The sequence below is a fragment of the Delphinapterus leucas genome, chromosome 6, assembly GCF_059928025.1.
Source record: "Delphinapterus leucas isolate spDelLeu-1000000601 "Yukka" chromosome 6, BTC_Dleu_Yukka2, whole genome shotgun sequence".
NCBI classification, from domain to species: domain Eukaryota; kingdom Metazoa; phylum Chordata; class Mammalia; order Artiodactyla; family Monodontidae; genus Delphinapterus; species Delphinapterus leucas.
In genome coordinates, this window is record NC_143134.1 from 119,845,219 (window position 1) to 119,869,734 (window position 24,516).

At 41.9% G+C, this 24,516-nt stretch overlaps 1 protein-coding gene across 11 annotated transcripts in view; it reads left to right on the forward strand.

Annotated features, from left to right (window-relative positions):
* NUP214 (nucleoporin 214) overlaps window positions 1-24,516 on the forward strand; it is a 136,836-nt gene that overhangs the window by 48,116 nt on the left and 64,204 nt on the right. For 10 of the 11 annotated variants that reach the window (XR_016393663.1, XM_089913883.1, XM_022578425.3 and 7 more), the window contains 6 exons: window positions 903-1,002; window positions 13,193-13,268; window positions 14,614-14,692; window positions 17,411-17,501; window positions 19,990-20,051; window positions 22,569-24,392. Coding sequence is in view for 10 of the 11 variants with exons in the window: in XM_089913883.1 (XP_089770009.1) it covers window positions 903-1,002; window positions 13,193-13,268; window positions 14,614-14,692; window positions 17,411-17,501; window positions 19,990-20,051; window positions 22,569-24,392 (2,232 nt within the window). In the remaining variant the exon portion in view is untranslated. The remainder of the gene's footprint in view (window positions 1-902; window positions 1,003-13,192; window positions 13,269-14,613; window positions 14,693-17,410; window positions 17,502-19,989; window positions 20,052-22,568; window positions 24,393-24,516) is intronic. The other variant, XM_089913879.1, reaches the window with a different exon arrangement.

The following is a 24,516-nucleotide window of genomic DNA, read 5'->3' on the forward strand; positions in this document are numbered from 1 at the left end:
CAGGAGGTGGTGTGATGTCTGTTATCATTTTGGAAGCAAATATGTCTAAGGTGTAGGCACCTCTGAATGTGAAGGATGAAATACATGCAGTCATGGGCAGGATGTCCCTGGTTACCTCTCTGAACGAGGGAGTGAAGTGAGCTGCCATGGACCCACCATCCTACCTGGGCTACAGCTTTCAACTTTGCCCAAAGTATAGTTGGAAGAGATCTAAGAGCTTTGCTTAGGCCTTCTTAATAGTTAATTATGAAATATCATTGTCTTGGGCCACAGCTTTAAATCATAAGACACAGAAAAGGAGATATGAAAGCTGACAAGCCTAAGATAGATAAGTAGGTGTCAAGTCAATCCCTGTTGCCATTCCTTAATTCAGGCCTCTTGGCCTCACTTTTCACATTTTATTCATCGTGTCTGTCTCACTAAGGCATGAGCTTCTTTAGACAGGGAACTATGTTTTAGACATTTTTTTGTATTCCCAGCACCTGAGTCTGACAATAATAAGCTCATGCGAAAGAACGGTTGAATGAATGAATGCATGATGGATGGCAGAAGCCCTTAGTCCGAGCACTGCTAATCCTCTAGCTCCTTCTGCCCTTCTCCAGAGCGAGCCAACAATATGGCAGGCAGGTATCTCAGCTCTGCTGTATAAAAGCTGGCTAGGGAATTCCTTTTTTCTAAACTAGTACATTTGATTAAATTGCATAAAGCTTCACCAAGTAATTTTTATGAGTGGAGTAGGCCAGGTGCTCCACTGAACACAGGGCTGCAGAACAGCCTAAATTTCCTTTATATAATAAGTTTGCTTTCTGCTTGAGCTTGTGTCCTAGTGATTCATTATACCTGGCTAGAATTTTTGATCCTTTACTGCAATTAATGTGCCTTTCTCTTCTCTATTTAAATAGCTGTCAGTACTTTGACCGAATCAACTTTGAAGAATGTCCCTCAAGTGGTAAATGTGCAGGAATTGAAGAATAATCCTACAGCCCCCTCTGCAGCGATGGGGTATGTTACTACTTTTCAGTGTGTTTAAGCCGGTGAATTATTCTGTAATAGTGGTGAACTGCCTGCAGGGAGCAGCATTGCCATTGTCAGAGTGTGACTGTTTTTCCTGCAGAACTTTAGGTTATAAGAGGGGTGGAGTGGACAGCTAATCTTGGGTACACAATAGGGTTTTCAGGAGATTGTCCTCTTCAACTGGCAGTAACAGTTGCCTCATAAACCTTCAAAGTCTTGGTGATATATACTCAGTATGCTGTTTGTCATGTGTAAGTCTACATATGATACACATTACAGTTATTAAGTCAGGTAAGGTGTAGGGTTTGAGTTTTGATTTTTTTTGTTTTTTAATACTCTTGGGGCTCCTGAGTTGGCAGTTCGACTCTAATGCAGACTGTTGATTCTGAAAACCCAGTGATGATCTTGAGATTGACGGTCTCTCCTCCCTTCCTTCCTGTCTCCAGGCACCCCTGTTCTTTCAAGTTTCTCATACCTTTTGTATGAAAAAACAATCTTTTAAAAGGCACCAGCTCTGTTTGGAGACTTCTAGCTTGACTTCATGCCATATCTGAGGGCCGGATCGTTGCTGCCAGAGCTGACTTTTCTTAAGTCTGAATCTGTGTTTAGAATTCAAGGCATTGACTCCGTGTCACTGTTCTGGGCAGCACGGTTCATAGAATATGCTTGTGCCCTGTTGCTCTGTGTATTTGTAGCCAGGAGCTCTTCAGTGTGGCTGAAGAAGGTAGAGTTGAGGGCCGTTTCCTCAGTCTGAATGTAGGGATCGTGAGAACCAGTGTCATTCAGGCATTTAGAGTCTGGTGCCCATTGCTAGTCCAGCGGTGAGATGAACAGCCACAGACCCTGTGTTTTTTCCAGTTTACATTAGCTCTCTCCTACTCCCCTGCCCCCAGGTCTGCTCACTGTTCTGTTTTGGCTTTATCGAGTGGCCCTGCTGCACTAGTCCACTGGCCTCTTTTTTCCACATTGGTCCATTTATCAACACTGCCAGGAATTTCTTAGTTATCTCAGGGCCATACTAACAGCCAAAAACAAGCCTTCTCGCTTTCCTATCTTGTAGTGACCTTGAAGCTTTGGTATGCTGTTTAGACCAAGATGGCATTTGTGGTCGTTGTGAACTTCTCAAGGGAAAGAACTATGCATTAGAGTTTGGGAATTATAGCCAGATCCCTAGTGTAGTGTAGGCAAAGAAAAGCCACTGCAAGGCAGAATATTACATAAGACAGGAAAATCCAGCTTAATGGTGAAAGAAATATGGTCTGGTATTTCTGAGATATTTTAGCTGTTAACCGTGTATGAGAAGCACCTATTGGTGATTTCCTTTATCTTATCTCAGGCTTTGTTTCCCTCCAGGGTTCATCTGAGCTAATCATTGATAAGGGCTTTGTTAAAGGAGCAATGCTGAGTTTGCCCTTTTTTCTGACTTAAGAAAAATAGACACAGAACTTAAAAAGGAATCAAAGAAAATCTCTTCCTCTCCCCACAGAATTTGGACTCTGGTGCAGTTATTTAACTTGTAAGCCCAGAGTGGTGCCTGGAATGCAGTTCCTTTTTAATAACCACTTGTTGAATAATAGGTGAATCTAAGCATAATTGACAAGTGGAAATTGGTATTTGCCACCTCCCCCAATAAGAAAGCTTGAGAGGGAATTACATTCATTATAAAATTACTTTCAGATTCTTTTAAGCAGTAGTTTGGTAAGTGTATTTTAAATATTTAATTTTGCATTTAACTTTTTCTGAGTAATATCTTAAAGAGATTTATTATAAGATGAGCTTACACATTTCTTGCAAATCAAAACTACAGTGAGGTATCACCCCACACGGTCAGAAGGGCCATCATCAAAAAATCTACAGGGCTTCCCTGGTGGCGCAGTGGTTGAGAATCTGCCTGCCGATGCAGGGGACACGGGTTCGTGCCCCGGTCTGGGAAGATCCCACATGCCACAGAGCGGCTAGGGCCGTGAGCCATGGCCGCTGAGCCTGTGCATCCGGAGCCTGTGCTCTGCAACGGGAGAGGCCACAACAGTGAGAGGCCCACATACCGCAAAAAAAAAAAAAAAAAAAAATCTACAAACAATAAATGCTGGAGAGGGTGTGCAGAAAAGGAAACTGTCCTACACTGTGGGTGGGAATGTAAATTGGTTACAGTCACTATGTAGAACAGTATGGAGGCTCCTTAAAAAACTAAAAACAGAACTACCATGTGACCCAGCAATCCCACTACTGGGCATATACCTGGAGAAAACCATAATTCAAAAAGGTACATGCATCCCAGTGTTCATTGAAGCACTGTTTACAGTAGGCAAGACACGGGAGCAACCTAAATGTCCATCGACAGAGGAATGGATAAAGCAGATGTGGTACATATATACAATGGGATATTACTCAGCCATAAAAAAGAACAAAATAATGCCATTTGCAGCAACGTGGGTGGACCTAGAGATTGTCATACTGAGTGAAGTAAGTCAGATACAGAAAGGCAAATATCATATGATATCACTTACATGTGGACTTTTAAAAAAAAGCGTACAAATGAACTTAACAAGACAGAAGTAGAGTCATGGAGGTAGAAAACAAACTTATGGTTACGAGGGGATAAGGGGGGGAGTGATAAATTGGGAGACTAGGACTAACATATACACACTACTATATATAAAATAGATAACTAAATAAGAACCTGCTGTACAGCACAGGGAACTCTACTCAATACTCTGTAATGACCTATATGGGAAAAGAATCTAATAAAAAAGAGGAGTGGATATATGTGTATGTATAACCGATTCACTTTGCTCTACATCTGAAACTAACACATTGTAAATCAACTGTACTCCAATAAAAATTTTAAAACAAAAGCAAACAAACAAAAAAGATGAGCTTACACATTTCTGCCGTTGGTATGTCTTATGTTCATTGGCCTCATCCCTTATATTCACCTCCTGTTTTCAGGAAGAGGGTTTATCTGGAGCAAACCCATGGCTATCCAGACTCCTCTCTAGTGCTCAGTCACTTGATTCAGCAGGTTCCTAAGGGGTGTCTGCCATGAGCATGATAACACCCTGGGTATTTGGGATCCAGTCGTGAGTAAGACATACCAGGTCCCCGCTTTCCCGGCACTTAGATCTTAGCAAGAAGACAGCCACTAAACGACCCATTACATGGACAGTTCTCTAACTGCAGTGTAATGAGTTGGATGAAGGAGACGTACAAGGTGCTAAGAAGGCACACAGTGAGGCCATCTGGTTGAATCTGGGGCTGATGAGGAGGTTGGGAAGGAAGAGGTGTTTTAGCTGAAAGTTGAGCAGTGACCAGAAGCTGCCAGGCAGAGTAGAGAGAAGATTGTTATAAACAGAGGGTGCAGGATGTGTAAAAGCCCAGACCTGGGAAAGGACAGAGCATGTTTGAGGTGAAGGTAAAAGAAGGCCAGTATGTCTAGAGACCTGGCAGGAAATGGAGGATGAGGAAAGCAGGGCCGAATGAGGTTAGAAATACGGTGGGATTTTTGGTTGGTTGGGTTTTTTTCCAAAGCACACCGGATAGATCATTACTTTCAGGAATTTTGGCATTCGTTTATTCATTCTTTCTACAAATACTTTATGAGCATTTCCTGTATGCCACACACTGTTCTAGGTGCCAGGGATAAAGCAGTTAACAAAACAAAAACCCCCAAACCCTGCCCTTGTCACAGAGAGACAAATGGTACGTAAAATATATAGTATTTTAGGTGGTGATAGGTATGATGGAGAAAATTAAAGCAGAGAAGGGGTTTAGGGACTGTTGTCTGGACATGGGTTGCAATTTTAAATAGGAACAAGGAAGGCGCTATTCATACATGGCCAATGAGTAAAATATCTCAGAAATATCAGACCATATTTCTTTCACCATTAAGCTGGATTCTCCCGCCTTATGTAATATTTTGCCTTGCAGTGTCTTTTGACACGTAACATTTGAATAAAGACCAAAGACAAGAGAGCAGGTCGCATGAATATCCTAAGGAAGAAAGCCCCAAGCACCAGGCCTGTAGTGAGAGCATGTCTGGCAGGTTCAGGAAGGAGCCAGACAGCCACTGGTGGCTGGAGGGAGAGGGATAGCAGGGCCGGGGCCCGGGATACAGGTCTTGTAACATCTAGTAAGCCTCGGTCAGGACCTGGCTGACCAATGGATGTTGAGCAAACTGATCGGATTTATGTTTCCTTTATTAAAAGCAATTTTAGCAATTTTTTAAAATATTGGGGCGTGGGCTTCCCTGGTGGCGCAGTGGTTGAGAGTCCGCCTGCCGATGCAGGGGACCACGGGTTTGTGCCCCGGTCTGGGAGGATCCCACATGCCGCGGAGCGGCTGGGCCCGTGAGCCACGGTCGCTGAGCCTGCGCGTCCGGAGCCTGTGCTCCGCAACGGGAGAGGCCACAACAGTGAGAGGCCTGCGTACCGCAAAAAAAAAAAAAAAAAAAAAAATATTGGGGCGTAATTAACACGCAGTAAAATTCACCTTTTTTTGGTGTGAAATTCCATGAGCTTTGATAAGTGCAGATAGCTCTCTTGACCTGTGGCTTTAGCAGGAGGCTTCTGGTTCTTATGTTGAGAATAGATGAAAAGGGCTGGAGTGAGGAATGGTAGAAACAGGGAGAACAGTTAGGAAGCTTTTTTTTTTAAATTGTAAAATATATGTATAACAAAATTTATTAATTTAACCATTTTTAAGTGTACAGTGACATTAAGTACATTTACAGTGTTGTGTAACCTTCACCACTGTTTCCAGAACTTTTTCATTATCTCATACAGAAACTGTAACCATTAAATAGTAACTCTTTACTCCCCCTTCCCTCTAGTGTCTGGTAGCCTTTATTCTACGTTTTGTCTCTAAGAATTTGTCTGTTCTACATAAGTAGAATCATACAGTATTTGTCCTTTTGCGTCTGGCTTATTTCGCTCGAATTTTCGAGATTTATCCATGTTGTAGCGTATGTCAGAATTTCATTCCTTTTATGGCTGAATAATATTCCATTGTATGCATATGTCCTATTTTACTTATCCATTCATCTGTAAGTTGACACTTGGGTGTTTCGCCTCTTCTTGTACAAGTATCTGTTGGAGTCCTTGCTTTCAGTGATTTGGGGTAATGTTTTAGGAGTGGAATTGCTAGATCATATGGTAATTCTGCATTTAGCTTTTTGAGCTAAACGTAGTTCAAACTGTTTTCCAAAGCAGCTGCACCATTTTACATTCCCATTAGCAATGTATGAGGTTCCAATTTCTCCACATCCTCACTAATATTTGTTATTGTCCATCTTTTTGATTATAGCTCTCCTAATGGGTGTTACATGGTATCTCCTTTTGGTTTTGATATGCATTTCCCTTATGACTAATGAATGATAATCGGGAGTCTATTCATGTGCTTATTGGCCATTTGTATCTTCTTTAGAGACATGTCTATTTAGATCCTTTGCCTGTTTTTTAATTGGGTTATTTATCTTAATTGTTGAGGTGTCATATTGTTTGTGTAGTCTAGATTCAAGTCCCTTTTCAGATACATGATTTGTGAATATGTTTTCCCATTCTTTGCATAGTTTTCACTTTCTTGATAGTGTCCTTTAGAACAACAAAATTTTTAATTTTGATGAAATTCAGTTTATTTATTTCTTTTGTTGCTTGTGCTATAGGTGTCTTACATATAGGTATGTGTTTAAGAAACCATTGCTTAATCCAAGATCATAAAGATTTACTCCTGTGTTTTCTTCTAAGTTTTATTGTTTGAGCTCTCACGTTTAGGTCTTTGATCTGTTTTGAGTTAATTTTTGTAAATAGTGTGACTTTGTGGTCCAACATCTTTCTTTTGCACGTGGGTATTCAGTTGTCCCAGCACCATTTGCAGAAAAGACTCTTTTCTTTTCCCTCTTTGAATTGTCTTGGTGCCCTCGTCAGATTGATCAGTTTTCTTTTTTTTTTTTTTTTTTTTGCGGTATGCGGGCCTCTCACTGCTGTGGCCTCTCCCACCGCGGAGCACAGGCTCCGGATGCACAGGCCCAGCCGCTCTGCGGCATGTGGGATCCTCCTGGACCGGGGCACGAACCCGTGTCCCCTGCATCAGCAGGCAGACTCTCAACCACTGCGCCACCAGGGAAGCCCAATTGATCAGTTTTCTAATGTTAAACCAATTGTTGGTAATGATGTATTGTCCTTTTTTTTAATATATGATTGGATTCAATTTGCTAAAATTTTGTTAAGAATTTTTTCATGTCTTAATGAGCGATATTGGTCTGTAGATTTTGTTTTTTTGTAATATCTTTGTTTCATTCTGTTATCAGAGTAGTGCTGGCCTTACAGAATGAGTTGGGGAGTGTTCCTTCCTTTTCAGTTTCGTGGAAGAGTTTATGTAGATTTGTTATTATTTCATCCTTAAGTGTTTGGTAGAATTCACCACTGAAGTCATTCTGGCTTGGAAATTTCAGTTTCTTTAGTAGATATAGGACTATTCAGCTTATCCACTTCTTGAGTGAACTTTGGTAGTTTGTGTCTTCCAAGAAATTTGTTCATTTCATTTGAGTTGTCAGATTTATTGGCATGACGTTTTTTGTAATAGTCACTGATTATCATCCTTTTAATGTGGGTAGAATTCATGATTTCAGTTCCCTCTTTTCTGTTAGTGGTAATTTGTGTCTTTTTTTACCTCATCAGTCTAGCTAGAGGTTTATCAATTTTATTGATCTCAAAGAAACCAGCTTTTGGTTTCATTGATTTTTTTTTCCTATTACTTTTTTACTTGGTCTTTATTATTTCATTTTCCTGCTTACTTTGGGTTTTATTTACTCTTTTTTCTAGTTTCTTAAGGTAGAAGCTAATGTCATTGATTTGAGACTGTTCTTTTCTAATACAGGCATTTTAGTGCTATAAATTTCCCTCTAAGGATTGCTTTGGCTACATCCCACAGATTTTGTATATGTTATTTTTCGTTTTCATTCAGTTCAAAATACTTTTTTTTAATATACTTATGGATTATTTTAAAGTGTGTTATTTAGTTTCTAAATAACTGGACATTTTCTAAATATCTTTTTGTTATTGATTTTCAATTTAATTATTGTGGTCAGAGAACATGCTTTGTATGACTTGAATTCTTTAGATTTATTCAGACTTCTTTTATGGCCCATAACTGGGATCAGCAAGGGTTTTTTTTAAGGGCCATATAGTAAATATTTTAAGTTTGTGGGACATATAGTCTCTGTCTCAACTACTCAACTCTGCCATTGCAGCCTGAACACAGCTGTAGACAAACTGTAAATGAATGGGCATGGGCTTTGTTACAGTAAAACTTTATTTACAAAAACAGGCAGCTGGTCTTTGGTCTGTAGTTTGCCAGTCCCTGACCTAGAATATCAATCATCTTGGTAAATGTTCTGTGTGCACTTGAAGAGAACATGTATTCTACTCTTGTTGGTTGGAGTGTTCCATAAATGTCAATTAAGTTAAGGTGGTTGATAGTGATAATTTTCTGTCTGCTTGTTCCATCAATTAATGAGAATGGTGTTGGTATTTTCAGCTATAGTTGTGGATTTATTTTCCTTACAGTTCTATCAGTTTTTGCTTCATGTTGAAGTTCTGTTATTAGTTACATAAATGTTTAGGATTGTTACATACTCTTGATGAAATGACCCAGTTTGTTATTACAAAATAACTCTCTTTCTCCCTTGTAAGATTAATTGCTCTGAAATCTACTTTCTCCTATGTTAATGTAGCCAGTCCAGCTTTCTTTGTTTAGTGCTAGTGTGGTATAGCTTTTTTATCCTTCCTTCTATTTTAGACCTATCTTGTGTCTTTATATTTAAAATGGGTTTCTTGTAGACAGCATGTAGTTGGATCTTTTTTTTTTATCCAATCTGACAGTCTATGACTTTTAATTGGAGTACTTAGGTCATTTACATTTAATGTGATTATTAACGTTTGGGTTTTAATCTGTTATATTGCTATTTGTTTTCTGTCTGTCCCATTTGTTCTGTGTTCCATTTTCCTCTTTTTCTGCCTTCTTTTGGATTGAGTGATATTTTTATGATTCTCTTATCTTTTTCATTGGCTTATTAGCTATACCTCTGTGTGTTATTTAAGTAGTTGCATTAGGGTTTATAGTACACATCTGTAACTTATCACAGTCTATCTTCAAGTGTGATTATACTGTTAAAATATAGTAAAAGAATCTATAACAGTATTCTTCTATTTCTCCCCTCCCCACCTTTGTGCTATTGTTGTATATTTTCCTTCTACCTATGTTATAAATCCCATGATATGTTGTTATAAATAGTTGATTATCTTTTAAACAGAACTAAATTAGAAGAAAAATATCTTTTCTTTTCCCATATAGTTATCATTTCCGGTGTTCTTCATTGCTTTGTTCAGTCCCAGGTTTCCATCCGGTATGATTTTCCTTCTGCTCAAGGACTTCTTTAACATTTCTTCAGGTTTAGATCTGAATTCTTCCATCTTTTGTGTGTATTCCAGAGTCTTTATTTCATCTTTATTTTTGAAAGATATTTTTCCTAAGTAAGGAATTTTAGGTTGACAGTTTTTTCCTTCACTGACTTAAAGATGTTGCCCCACTTTAAAAATAATAACTATAGTAATTACCATAACCTTAAAAAAAACTTTCATTCTTTTATTTTTCTTACTACAAATGTTCATTGTAGATAGTATGAAAATCTCAGGTAGTTAAAAAAGAACAAAATTTAAATTACCTTTATTCCCACTGCAAACATTTAATCACTGTTTACATGTTTCTTCATCTTTATTCCATGAAAATTTAGTTTTTTAAAGTAAAATTTGGAGGGAGTTCCCTGGTGCTCTAGTGGCTAGGATTCCTCATTTTGACTGCCGTGGCCTGGTTCAATCCCTGGTCAGGGAACTGAGATACCGCAAGCTGCATGGTGTGGGCACATAAACTTAATTGTTAACATTTTTCCATGTCATTATAAATTCTTAACAACCCTGTTTTCATATTTAATATACGTCTTTTTTAAAGCTCTAATGCAGTTCCAACTTGCATTATTTAAGTTACTTGGCACCTAGACATGCGTGCAAAAACTAGTTTGATTTAGCAGACTTTTAGATGATATTTTGGAAAGCATTTGAGTCTTCAGAGACATAAAATTTACCAATAGGGCACAGTAGTTGGTGGTAACAAGACATAAGAAACGCCTAAAAGTGAACTGATAGCTTTTTTTTCTCTACTGACTGATATTCAGGGATGTGCTTCTTATGTTGTTACCAACAATGCTAAAATAATTTGACACTTAGATAATTTTGCATGCTTGCAGCCATATCTGTTGGATAAATTCTCAGTTGTAGGACTGCTGAGGCAAAGGAGATATCCATATATGTGAGTGTATATACATACATATAATTCTTATAATTGTTGTCAACTTTCTCTCAGTAGAGCTTATACCAATTTCTCCTTCCCACAAGCAGTGTATGACAATCTGGTTCCCCATATCTTTGCCAAGATTATCAAACTTTACGATTACTACAGTCTGATAGGTGAAAAAATGAACTGAGAGCTTTTGTTTTCAATATCTTCTATTATTTTCTTTTTCTCTCCTGATTTATTTCTTCAGTTGCTCTTGTTAAGTAGTCCTGTCCCCTTACTTGCTTCACCTTTAAATAATTACAAAAAATTCATAGTTCATTAAATACTTAACTTTAGCAGCTTTCACAGTTTAGATCCACTGTGTCATATGTGAATTTATAAAAAGATGTACATGATAATGAATCAGACTTACCAAAATAAAACATAACCAGGTCTGTTGTTTTTTAAGCTCTTTAAAATGTTGAAATAGGCAGAAGAATGAGTAGTTGGCCCCTTTCACAACAATAGTATGAATATTTGCCTTGTTAAAGTTCATTAAAGTTTAAGGGACCACTAAGAAAGGGCCTAGGCAACATTTTAATGCTTCACAATCTTAACAACTCAATTTTATCATTGTGTGTAGAGTACACAGCCCTAGAATGTGTATGCATTAGCCTGCCTATGTCAGCAGGCAGTGCTGATAGGGTGTGGCATAAAAACAAAAAAATGGCTTTCCTGTGTTCAAGGCAGTGTTTGAACGAGGTTTGTTGTGACATTTTTTGATGCTTATCATACTTGATATGTTCACCTCCACTTGTGTATTAACTTTTATCAGGATGGTCTGGGTAATGGAAAGTCGGAGAACTTAAGTTCTGTTGCAGTTGTTTTTCTCCAAGAACCTAATTTTACTACTCTTAGTGACCTGTGGAACTCCGTTCCTCCTTTCTAAAGCAGTGCCCTAGTGTTGGCAGTAGTATAAATGTCATTTGTAGACTCATGTAGTAAATATATGTGACAGTGCCATTTTCTGCCTGTGGCCCTTTGTTTTCAGCTGTGGAACAGAACATTTCAAATGAATTTCCAGTGATCTCTTTTCAGGTCCATACTGCTAGAAAGTAGAATACAGTCATCCAAAATAGGATAATTCCAAGTTTAGCATTTCCATCTTCTCTTGAACATTGCTAGCTGGTGATTTCCATTGTTTTGGTTCACAATCGCGCACAAGTCTTTGAACACATTTGTTTGGTAGTATACTGTTCTTTTCTGTTTGTGCTCTTGGATCATGGTGGGTCCGATTTAGTCAGTAGGTTTGTTAGCTGATTGCACTGAGCAGCATTTCTCTGCAGGGTTGTCATATGGCCCGGTGTGTAAGTACTGTGAATCCTAATTTTGTGTGTTTGGGGATTTAGGACACCCAAGAGATTTATAGCATTATCACAAGTAAATAGAACAGTAATTACACTCAGTCTGCTTCATGCATGATTTAATTTACCGTCATGTTATAACTAAGTTTAGGGTGCAAAAAATGTTCTAAAATTGGTGAACTGCTGCTTTTCTTTTTATTTGTAGTTTACTTTTTGCTTATCTTTAAGAACGCGTGAAAGATTTTCATTGCCCTCGTGACTCGCCTGAGCTGCAGCCATTTTTCCACCTAAGTCTGCTGTGTCCGCCCAGGGATTTCTCAGTCCCAGCATCTCACTCACACATTCCTTTTCTCGTTGGAGAGTCAGCAGATGAGGGGAGCAGTGTCCCTGCGTACCTGTTTGGTAGAACATCTCAGGGGAACAGGGGTGTGTCTCTTCAGAGAGGCGCACATTTACAGCTCCTTCTCTCTTCAGTAGGAAAATAAAGAGGTTCTGTTTCATTGAAAATAACTGCCTTTTTTCTTCTCTCTGAATCTAATAAAGTTTGTTTGGGAAGGTTCCTGTATTATTCCAGGAGAGTATCCTGAGGTGACTGTAAGATTATTAAAATGTTTGATAATTTTTTTCTATGAGGCATGGGCTTATTTTTGTCTTTCCTCTTCCAAGTTAATCTTTCAATGGAAAATCATTAATTCTCCCTAAATGAGAGTTCTGAAAAATAAAACCAGGTCCTATAATTGCTATTCCTATGCATACTAGCCAAAGTAGCTCTGCACTGAGGACAGATAGATTGTTGGAAAGAATTGCTCCCAGGAGCCAAGAATAGAGCTTTGCGTTAAACAGGTGATTTTTTTCCGTCACATATTAACACTAAGTAATTACTGAAACAACAGTTCCCTGCTTACTGTGTTCAGGGGTAACAAAAGATGGTGAGAACTCTTTCTACACACACTGGATGCACTTTTCATACCATAGCAGAAGTGCAGGTCGGGAACGGAACCGTGGTATGTTTGACTCTCTTGTGTGCTGACATCGTGAGCACTGGGCTCCCAGGGCTGGTTGCTGTGAGAAGCTGAGGTCTCTTCTTTGAGCCAGATCATATACATCCCATAGATCCTGTTGAACATTTTCTCAGGCTTGGAAAACAGAATCAGGAATTCCCCACGTGGTCCGGAATGGCGGTGGGTGTTGGGGAGGAGGTGCAGAAGGCTGAGTCTCCAGATAAGAAAAGGATCTACTTCTGAATATTCATAATTTTTTCCTAGGATTACAGGTCGCTGCTTTGACTTTATGCTAAAGACCCAAATGTCATTTAAAGAATTTAGTCTGCAATCCGAAAAATGTCAAATGACTTTGATTAGGGTCCCAGACATCTATATTCTACCCCTAAATTGATATTATTTTTTGGACAGAAGGTTGGCTCTGGGATGAATGTGATTTACACCCAGTCATGCCTTTCTCTTGAGCATATGCTTTGTGTTTTTCAGTTCTTCAGTGCCGTACTCTGCAGCCAAAACACCTCACCCGATGTTGACCCCAGCGTCTGCTCACCAAGCTAAGCAGGTAACCTGCTGCTTTGGGCTTTGCTAACGTGACCTGCAGTGACCGTCTTTGTAACTGAAGACAGTGCTGTACTAGGTCCTCATGTTGTTTAAAGGAACTGTAAGTCTGACAAAGGCCTGTGATCCTTTCTCCACAGTTTATGCCAGTCTTGACCTGGTAGATCAGTTAGGACCTGATACTGTCTTTGTAGGCCATGTGACATCCTGCACCTAGTAATCTTGGGTCATAATTCTATATTTGTATATGGGGTATCTGTATGGAGTTGAAATTTACTTTCATTTAACATTGTCCTAGTTAACCCATACAACAACCATATAGACAAGACAGGTGTTCAGCTATGTTTCACTAATGAAGAAGCTGGGGCTCAAGTGACTAACGTAGGCTTCCACGGTTTTTACTAAATGATGGAACCAGAGCTGGAACCCAAGTCTTCCAACTTCTTCCTGTCCACTGCTTTGTTCGTTGTACCTTCCCCTGTTGGCATCCAGGGGATAGGTTCTCTTGCTTTCTCTTGCAATCCCTGTTTTTCAGACCTTGCATCTTCAGTGATGTGTGTTATGTCTACTTTCAGGCTGTTGCCTGATAAACATTGTCTCTTACAAAGGTAGGTTATATTATAAACAGTTACGCAATCCAGAAGAAAATCATAAGAGATGGTGAAAGGTAGACCAAGCTCTCTCGGAGACTTTCCCTAAGAAACCTGGTTGCTCTGCTACTCATCTCTGTCTCTAGAAATAATGGTAGATTGTGTTTGAGATTGAACATCAGAACTTGCCTGTCGTGAGTTCTCAGACGTGGCTGTCTACTCCTTAGCTTGCCGTGACTTAACATGACACTTAAGTGGTTAGCATTTGGTCTTTCTTCTGGAGGTTTCCATGTTCACCTTGGAAGACACATGGTAAGGCACAAATCCTCTTGCCTTACCAAGAGAAAAGGAACATTGACTGGAGGTGGATAAGTTGAACAGTTTTGCTTTCTAACCTTATTATAAGTTTTGTTGAGAGCCAGGACCTATTTCATTCATTAACTTCTTCCTTCATTTGTGTATCAAATATCCCAGTGCCTTTTACGTGCCAAGTCTTGTGTTAGGCACTGAGGAAATAGCCACCAGCTAAACAGGCCTGACTCTGTTTTCTTGGTGCTTGTGGAATATTCCCATCTCTGATACGATCTTACATGTGGTAAGCATTTAAAAATACTGACTTAAATTGAAAAGGAAAAAACAAAATTAAACTAAATCAAAGTGTTTGTGCTTGCTTATTTTAAATTATGTTATCATTTTACATGTTCCTTTATTCCAAAGGCTCGTTTGCGGTTTCACATAAATGTCTTGCTCCTGTTATAGGGATCTCTGATAAACGCCTTAAAGCCGTCTGGGCCCACACCAGCGTCCAGTCAATTGTCATCTGGTGATAAAGCTTCAGGTAAGTTTGCACTTTTGTTTTAGTGAAAATAAAGGTGAAAGATATGCTCCACAGTAGAGTTTATTGTTGTGGATCACAAAGGCAGCTTGATGTGAAATCAAGTACAGTAAAGACATATTTGAAAGGCCTCAGTTGATGTAGAATATCCAGGAAATTAGTGAGCCCTTCAGCAGCTCTGCAGACTTCTGAAATATGAGAGCAATAGGAGAAAGCCTGCCTTTAAATGTTTTTCCTAAAAAGGAGCACCTGCCTTGCTGGATAATCAAAGTTTAGAGGAGTGGATCAGAACACTGAACTCTATTTCTTCTACTACAAAGGAAAGAAAAACTCTCTGCGTTTACGAGGACAATTCAGAAGCTGGTAAAACACAGAAAGTAAAATGGATCTGTTACAATATAAGATCTCAGAGTAGATAAAATTCAGTATTAAAAGACTGTGGCTTCACATGCTTCCAGCAGTCACGCAGGCGTAATTACTCTCAACCGAAATTAGTTTTTACAGTCACCATAAAGCGCTCTGACCAGGCATCCACGCCGCCCTAGCCCACTTGGCCTAGAAGTGTGCTTACACGTAGTGCCTAGTTTAATGTGGGCTCTTCCTCAGCAGCCCCTTTTGTTGACTCTGTGTTAGAGTCCGCTTCATTTGACATGTGTTACTTTCTGCTACAGCCCAGAAAATGCTAGACTGTGCTGCCCGCGGTCCAGCGTTCTCCCCATGCTCTGGACTCTAGCTTTTATTCTGATCCGTGCTCTCCAGTGGGCCTTCAAGCTAATAAATTCTGTTCGAGATGCTGGACTTCACACTTTAGCAGCCTGCTTTCCGTAATCTCTACACAATCATACCATCATCCCAACTTCTCTGTAGTCAAATCTTTCTCATTGGATATTGGGTTTATCTTCAGAAGTATTCCTTGCGTTCAGAAGAAAACCCTTATTGTGTAAGCCCAAGTTGTATTCTAGAATTCGGATTAATGGAGGAGCACAGTTTTTATCATATAAGCCTTCCATGAGAAGGAGGTGTATAGCACTTCTTAACTAGCAGCTAAAACTTTATGTTAGAAGGGAAATTTCAGTGGAATTTGTCGAAGACTTTTGAATCATTTAGGATTCAAATTAAGAAATTTGTTTCCATTTCTAGCTAATATTTTAGAAAAATTTTTTGAAAGATTATGTATCTTAACCCCTTTCAAGGATTTTATTGAAGAGTTTTTTGTCACTCCTGAAGTTAAGAATCAAGGACATCTAAGGGGCTTTGTTTCGTGCATGTCTAGGCAGTTAGCGTGACTTGCAAAGAAATTTCTAGGATTCATCATTCAGTGATGATTGTGAAATATTCTCTGTCCTTGCTGTGTGTTTCCTTCTGTCCTCACTTTCTGGAAACAGACTTTTTTTAAGTAGGAAAATTTCCCTGAAAAGTACTATTTAAGAGTTTGCAAAAACTTTCTTTAAAAAAAAAATGCATTTCTGAAACTTCTATAGAATAATTCCCTTATTACTTAATAATGGAAATACCTTCATTGTTTTTCTGATTATAGAACTATTACAAGTCCACAAAAAGTCTATGGTGTAGAGCTATATAATGTAGAAAACGAAAGCTGCCCTATAAGTTCCCTGTTCCAGAGATAACAGCCCTCAGCGATTTGATGTGTATCTCTTGGGGTTTGATGTGTATTGTTTTTTTAAACAAAAATAGTCATATCCTGTATATATTGATATGTAATCTGTTTCCCCGCCCCCCCTAAAGTAAATATCATGTTCATCTCTCCAGATCTGATACAACTCTACCTCACTCATTTTAATGGTAGCCTAAGACTTCACTGTGCAGTTGTACCCTGTTAAGGTTTTTTTTGTTGTTGTTTTTTTGTGGTACGCGGGCCTCTCACTGTTGTGGCCTCTCCCGTTGCGGAGCACAGGCTCCAGAAGCGCAGGCTCAGCGGCCATGGCTCACGGGCCCAGCCGCTCCGCGGCATGTGGGATCTTCCCGGACCGGGGCACGAACCCGCGTCCCCTGCATCGGCAGGTGGACTCTCAACCACTGCGCCACCAGGGAATCCCTGATTTGGGCTTTTTAAATGTAATTCCCCCATTCCCCTCCTCCTTTTAAAAGTAGAGCGATAGGGGAAAGATTGTAGGTAATACCCCAGACTATTAATAAGTAGTTACAGTATATTGAATGTGGGAAGGATGATGGATTGCACTTTTAACTCTCTATACTTCTCTATATTACAGCAATCATATGTTACCTCTGTAATTTAAAAAAAAGAACTATTATTTAAATACAAAAAGTCTATGGAAAATACAGAAATGCGGAGAGAAAGCAAATAGCCACGAAGTCACTACTCAGAGATATTTAGTTAACCTATTTCTCTTTGGAATTTTGTTTTTCCTTTGGTATATATTACTTTTCGGTAATTGTAAAAGCTACTTTTAAAGCCTTAAATTTGAACTGCACTCCAGCTATTTTGACCTCTTTCCTGCAAAGGGGCAAGTGTGGCATGTCCTGGTTTGGAATTGACAGTGACTGAGCCGGAGAGCAAGTTCAGAGACCTTGAGGCAGCATGACTTAGGCAGCGCTGCGGCCACCGACTTGTCATAGAAAGTGCGTGACCTGGGGCTGCGCTCCACACGGCACCACGCATTCGCTGCCACAGAGAATTAAACTAAAATGGTGATTCTAACTGGTTTTTTGTAATGTTCTCATTTTTTTCCATAATTTCAGGACCAGTGGCAACCAAGATAGAGACAGCTGTGACGTCTACCCCATCTGTTGTTGGGCAGTTCAGCAAGTCTTTCTCATTTTCTCCGTCAGGGTCAGTAGTGAACTAAATTTTGTGACATCACCAGCAACCTTACAGATAGCTGTCCCAAATCCTACCATCAGTAGGTATACTTATATGAAGCCAGAGTTCTTATCACTGCAGTGATGCGTTTGATAATAGTGACAGTAGTTTAGTGTCCTAATGTAAATCTGTTTCCCCCTTTTGATTCAAGTTTATACATGTGCTATTACATACTTGCTTATTTGTTTTGTTTTTTAGGATAGGCTCCATTTTCTTTGGATAGTGAGTCTGTGGTTGATCAGGTTTATGACACTGAGATGTTTTCATTCTGACACCATCTGGGGGCTGGGTGAGAAGTTTGGATTGGCTTTGCTGCCTTGAGAGGTCACGTTATATGCAACTTCTGAGAGATCAAGACAGGAGCCATTTGAAAATTTGGGTTTTCTATAGATGTGGGGACATACATTTCTGTTTCATTTTTTAAAAAGTAATGGTGGCTATACTTGTCAAGTTGAGTCATCTTTAAAAACAAAAGGGTCTTCTAACCCTCATTCCAAAGGGAGCTTTTATTAACCTTGGAAGGAGAGTGCCTTTTCTCTGTGCTATAAGCACTCATCTTGAAACCTGTGAGAGTCGCCAAAGCGTCCTTCCCCTTCAGGGGTGGAGTTAGGCTCTGTGTGGCTGAGATAAAAACCCATCCAAAGATTGTTTTTACTGTGAAGAGTTGCATGTTCAGTTCCATTAGAAAAGCCTCTTAAGCTCTTTCAGGTTATGCTTTTGTAACTGGAATCATATTGACCACAATCTCTTTTTCCTGACGTGAATTTGTTTCTTGAGCATCCTTCAACCTAACCCCTTAAAAGAAAGGAGGTGGTTAGAATAGAATTTGAGGGGAGGAAATTATATATATTTTACTGTCAATCGTTATGTTTTCTACTTCCCAAAGGTAGTTTGGAGCAAATTTTAAAGAGTAGGTCAGTGCCAGGAGTTACCGCATCTTTTTTTTTTCCTTAATAGATTTATTTATTTTATTTATTTAATTTTGGCTGCGTTGGGTCTTCATTGCTACGCGCGGGCTTTCTCTAGTTGCGGCGAGCGGGGGCTAATCTTTGTTGCGGTGTGCGGGCTTCTCCCAGCGGTGGCTTCTCTTATTGCGGAGCGTGGGCTCTAGGCACGCGGTCTTCAGTAGTTGTGGCTCACGGGCTCAGTAGTAGTGGCTCACGGCTCTAGAGCACAGGCTACAGGCTCAGTAGTTGTGGCACATGGGCTTAGTTGCTCCATGGCATGTGGGATCTTCCCGGACCAGGGCTCGAACCCAAGTCACCTGAATTGGCAGGCAGATTCTTAACCACTGCACCACCAGGGAAGCCCTGGAGTTACTGCATCTTTTAATCTTTACTTCTGTGAACTGATAGTCTTCTTGCCATTTTTAAAATAACCTGAAAAGGTTTGGGTCATTGGGTCAGTGGCTTACCTCTATTAGATAAAATTTCTTCGCCAAGTTTGAGACAAAGAAAGAGAATTGTTTTCTTTTTTGATGTGATGAAATGTTTAACACAACCTCTTAGGTGGTCTTGGTCCATTTGACGAAGCCAATGATGGGTTAAAAAGAAAACTCTAAGTCCAGTCCTTACATTTCTTACCATATTTGGTATGCTTGGTCCCTTACATTTTAAAGCTGTAGAGTTTTAAATTTGCTATTTGAACTTTTCTCACAGTGAATAGTCTGTTCTGGCTCAGCTCGTGCTGCGTTTTCTTCTTTGACCATGGTGTCTTCATTCACGGTGTAAAGAAAATGTACAGAAAGAGACGACGTGATGACAAGAGTCAGAAAGGTTTTTGAGGGCCGTTTCCTGGTGGTCTAGTGGTTAGGATTCGGCGCTTTCACTGCCAACGGCCCGGCTTCAGTCCCTGGTTGGGGAACTGAGATCCTGCAAGCCGCGAGGTGTGGCCAAAATTTTAAAAAAAGAAAAGAAAAGCTTTTGAACCAAATTTCCCAGCCCAGAACTAAGCATTCTGTCAGAACGGCAGAGACAGTGGCTCCTGTTCCGTGCTGTCCGTCACCTCCCTGTGGCGTGCACTGTCCTGACATGCTCTTTGGTCTCGGTCTGGGTCATAGAGGTTCTCCAGCCTGTCTCGTCTTCCTCGCTAGGTGGGCCATCTGCTCTGGCCACTCTCCCCACAGAAACATTCCCAGTGCGTTTCTCCTACTCCTTTGCTTTCCTTGGAATAGGTCCCCACCCCAGCCTCCACCGTGGAAAGCCCAGCTGTTCCTCCAAGGTCTTCTCACCTGCTTCTCCCTTCTTACCTCACCCACAAATTGTCTCTCCCCACTTAGAGAGCTTGCGATGGCTCTGCTGCTTCAGAGATAACGTGCTTTCACTTTGTTGACGTTTATCTTCTAGATTGTAAGTCCCTCGAGAACAGTTTGTGTGAATGAATTATAAAATGTACTTTAAAAGGGCAATGTTGTGCCTTGGGTTTGTTCATTTTTAGCTTCTTTTCTTCCCCTCCCTAGGACTGGCTTTAATTTTGGGATAGTCACACCAACACCGTCTTCTAATTTCACGGCCACACAAGGTACAGTCTCTGCATGGCATAGTGTTACTTTTGTGTTTCCCCCTAAACAAGTGCAGGTTTCGGGGGTCAGATATGTTGACATTTTGCTTGCTGCTGCGTCTTGCCTAAAGTATCTGCAATTAACCTGGTGTTGATATTATGCATTAAAAATAGGCTAGATTTACGAAACTGGGGAAGGACTTCTACTCTTCATAATTAAGTACAAGGAAAGGATTTGCTTCTAGAAAAGCAAGGCTGTGCTTTAAATGTGAATGTTTACATGTGAATTATTTTTTTCCATCTTTTTCCTATGTCATTTAAAATTTTATCAATTCATAGGATGAGATAGACTTAATACTATAGATATCAAAGACTGAACTCATCTTTTTTCCTTGATAACCTAGCAGAAAACACACTGGTCTCATGCATGGTGTTACAGATCTACCAACCAGCATGTTTTTAATGTTTAAAAGACTTTGAAGACCTATAAGGAAACCAGATGTACTTTTTAAGTGCCTTCCAGTTCTCAGTTTAAGTAATTAAGTTTACTTTTCTTTTATTTTAAAAAGAAAGCTTTTATTATAAAAGTGATTGTTATATTTTATTATAAAAGTGATGTGTTCTAGAATCACACATTGTACCCTTAACCATTGCCATTCGGTTATATTTCCTTCTGGGGTTTTTGCTTCCACTCATTTCATTTAACACAATCTCTTGTGAGTTTTCCAGTATTATTGAAAATCTTGTGTAGATGTCATTTTTGATGGCCACATAATTTCTGTCTTGTGGATATGCCATAATTTATTTTATTCACCTTTTGGACATTTAGGCTCTTTCCAGGTTTTCCCTATGATAAATAAGACAATGACCATTTTTCATCTCTTCATTAAACACATATTTTTATGAGTGCTTTCTGTGTGTCAACCCAAGTGGTAGAAGTTTTTTTTAGTAAAAAAGAGATCTCCTAAAACCTCCTGGAAAGAGATTACGGAGCTGAAAGCATAGCAGACTTCCTAAACCTGAGCTGTGTGTGGCACTTAAAGGGTTGTTGATCTCAGTCCTTTCTCTCTGGAACAGTGATTCTTAAACTGTTCTGCCCACTTAGATGTGGCTGAATACCCTTGAGGCCCACCCTCTCCCCAGTCTCACTTTCTAGAAGAAAAACAACTCAATGATATAAAAAGATTGGAGAGGAACAGAATAATTTCAAAAATCCTCAATGAAATAAATTAGTAATAAAACACAGTAGTAATTCCATAAACATTTTCATTAATACAAGAATAGACAACGATCCAACACCGTCAACAGCTCAGTACGATACCAGTGGTACAAAGAGGGGCTTCTGGGAATTACCTGTATATAGTAGGGGCTTTGCAGTGTTCTCAGGAGTTTGTGATAGACAGACTTTTTTTTTTTTTTTTTTTTTGCGGTACGCGGGCCTCTCACTGTTGTGGCCTCTCCCGTTGCGGAGCACAGGCTCCGGACCGCGCAGGCTCAGCGGCCATGGCTCACAGGCCTAACCGCTCCGCGGCATGTGGGATCCTCCCGGACCGGGGCACGATCCCGTGTCCCCTGCATCGGCAGGCGGACTCTCAACCACTGCACCACCAGGGAAGCCCCTAGACAGACTTTTTAAAACAGCATGGAGTTAGAAACATCAACCACTTTCGATAGACCAATTTCAGTTTGTAAGTGTCAAATTAGTCTTTATTGATCAGTTTTTTGACCAGGCCTTGTGAATGCTTTACCTGTATTTCATTTAATCTTCGTAACGACTCTGTGAGGTACGTACTGTTATTAGCTCTCTCTTCCAAATGGAGAAATTGAAGCCCAGAGAAGTCAATTAACTTTTCCAGAGTTGCACAGCCAGCAAGGGGCGGAGCCCCCAGCCTCAGAGCCCACGTATGTCCTTGACCATCTGGCCACGCTGCTGCCATGAAAGCACTTAGTGAGGAGAGCACTAGGAAGTAGCCCTTAATTATAGGTAAAAATGATTGCCTGTGGATTGACACTCTATCTGTCCATAAAACCAAAGGAGGAATTCCTGGTGGTCCAGTGGTTAGGACTCCGTGCTCTCACTGTCAAGGGCCTGGATTCAATCCCTGGTTGGGGAACTAAGATCCCACAAGCCGCAAGGTGCGGCCAAAAAACAAAGGATCAATTCCTGGTCTCTCAGGAGGTCCATAGGCTAGTACTGTTGCCAGGAATGTTATTGCGGCACACACACGGGGGAAATGTGGGAAGATGCCTTTTCTTTCTCTTTTGGGCCACTAGGTTAATTTCATGTACTCTAGATAGAGATGTATTTGTTATTATTTAATGGTCATAAAGAGAACATTCGTTCATCCCACCTCAGTGAGATGACTCAGAGCTAACGTTCCTGCGGAGAAGCATTTGTTCTGTCTGCTGCTGTCAGAACAAGCTGTCCCTGACAGTATCAAGGGAGGAGAGAGGCTTCGGCTTAGAAAAGTCAGTGAGACTGTGATAAGTCATATTTTGTGAAATCCAGTCCATTTCCTAATTTATTTTTCTTGCTAGTGGCAGCACCCCCCGGCAAAGAGTCAAACCAGCTGGACACATTCTCCTTTGGCGGGACAGGCAAACCTTTTTACGAGGCCATTCCTGAAAGCTCACCTCCCTCGGGAATGACGACGTCAAGTAGCATGGGAGCTGCTGGTCCCTCTCCTGGGGAGTCTGCTCCATCCGGCGGCAGGCCCGTGGCACCTTCTGGAATTGCTCTTTCCACCCCCTCTGGCAAGGTGGAAGCTCCGCCGTCCAAGTTGGGAGAGCTTCTGTTTCCAAGTTCCCTGGCTGGAGAGACTCTAGGAAGTTTTTCAGGACTGCGGGTTGGCCAAGCCGATGATTCTACAAAGGCAGCCAGTAAGGCTTCATCCCCAGGCGGGACTGGTGCTAGTGCACAGCCCACCAAGGCTCCGGCCGTCCCCTCCGGGTTTAGTTTCACCGGCCCCGTGGTGCTGGGGAAGCCCGCGGAGCCTCCCGTGACCTCCTCTGTGGCTGCCACCGCAGTGACCCTGGCGGCTGCGGCCGGCCCCAGCCCCGGCAGTTCCTCGACAGGCGTCTTTGGCAGCCTGCCGCTCACCAGTGGGGGACCCTCCAGCGTAATCAGTTTTGCGGGGCTATCGCTAAGCGGTAGCAAGACCAGTTTTCCGTTCGGAGGCCAGCAGACAAGTAGTACAGCGCCGTCCTCTGCCGCTGCCGCTGCCACACCCCTTCCTACATCCCTCCCCGCCTTGTCGTTTGGCAGCCTCCTGAGTTCAGCATGTGCTCCCAGCGTGCCCACGTCCTCCGCTAAAAGCACGGAAGCAGCCGCGTCATCGGCTCTGCCTGAGAAGCCAGGTGGTAGTGAGGCCTTGGTGTCAACGGCCTCCCTCCTAGGGCAGCAGCCATCCGCCCAGCTTCCCCAGGCTCCTTCTCAAACATCTGACTCTGTGAAGAAGGACCCCGCTCTCGTCCAGCCTGCGGCCAGCAGCCCTGGTACAGCGGCGCCCAGTGCCACCGTCCTAGCGCCGTCCGCGGAGGCCACTCCGGCAGCCACCGGGGCCCCGGACGCCAAGACCGAACCGCCGTCCCCTGCCCCCACCCCGGCAGCGCCTGGGCAGATTGCTGTCGTAGCACCTGCCGTCCCAGGTGCCGGCCCCGTGGCCCCGGAGACATCCAGGCCTCCCGCCGCCTCCAGCGCTGTTTCCGGTGATGCTCCAGGCCCAGCCACGGAGCCCGCAGTGTTTGGGGCGGTCACTTCGGGCTCGCCTGTCTTTACTCAGCCGCCGGCCGCCAGCTCTAGCTCGGCTTTCAGCCAGCTCACCGGCCACACAGCCACCGCCCCCTCGACGACCCCCATGTTTGGGCAGGTGGCCGCCAGCACTGCCCCGAGCCTGTTCGGACAGCAGGCGGGCGGCATCGCCAGCACGGCGGCTGCCGCGCCGCAGGTCAGCGGCTCGGGGTTCGGCAGCCCAGCGTTTGGCACCTCCGCCCCGACGGTCTTTGGACAGACGAGCTTTGGGCAGGCCCCGGCCTTCGGGCAGCCGACCAGCAGCCCCGCGAGCGGCTTTTCCTTCAGTCAGCCCGGCTTCAGCTCCTTGCCGGCTTTTGGTCAGTCTGCGTCCCCCACCCCCGCGTCCACCAGCGGGAACGTGTTCGGTGCATCTTCAAGCGCCAGTAGCTCCAGCTCCTTCTCATTTGGACAGTCTTCTGCCAACACTGGAGGGGGGCTCTTTGGCCAGAGCAGCCCTCCTGCTTTTGGCCAGAGTCCTGGCTTTGGGCAGGGAAGCTCTGTGTTCGGTGGCACCTCAGCCACCACCACGACAGCGCCATCCTCTGGGTTTAGCTTTTGTCAAGCTTCAGGTAAGAATTTATAGAAGATTTTTACTTTGTTGTCCTCTGTATTATTTGAAACATTTGCAGCAAATCTGCATTAGTTTGGTGATTAAAAGAAAGGAAAGGAAAACAGAAGAGGCTCTGGAAAGTC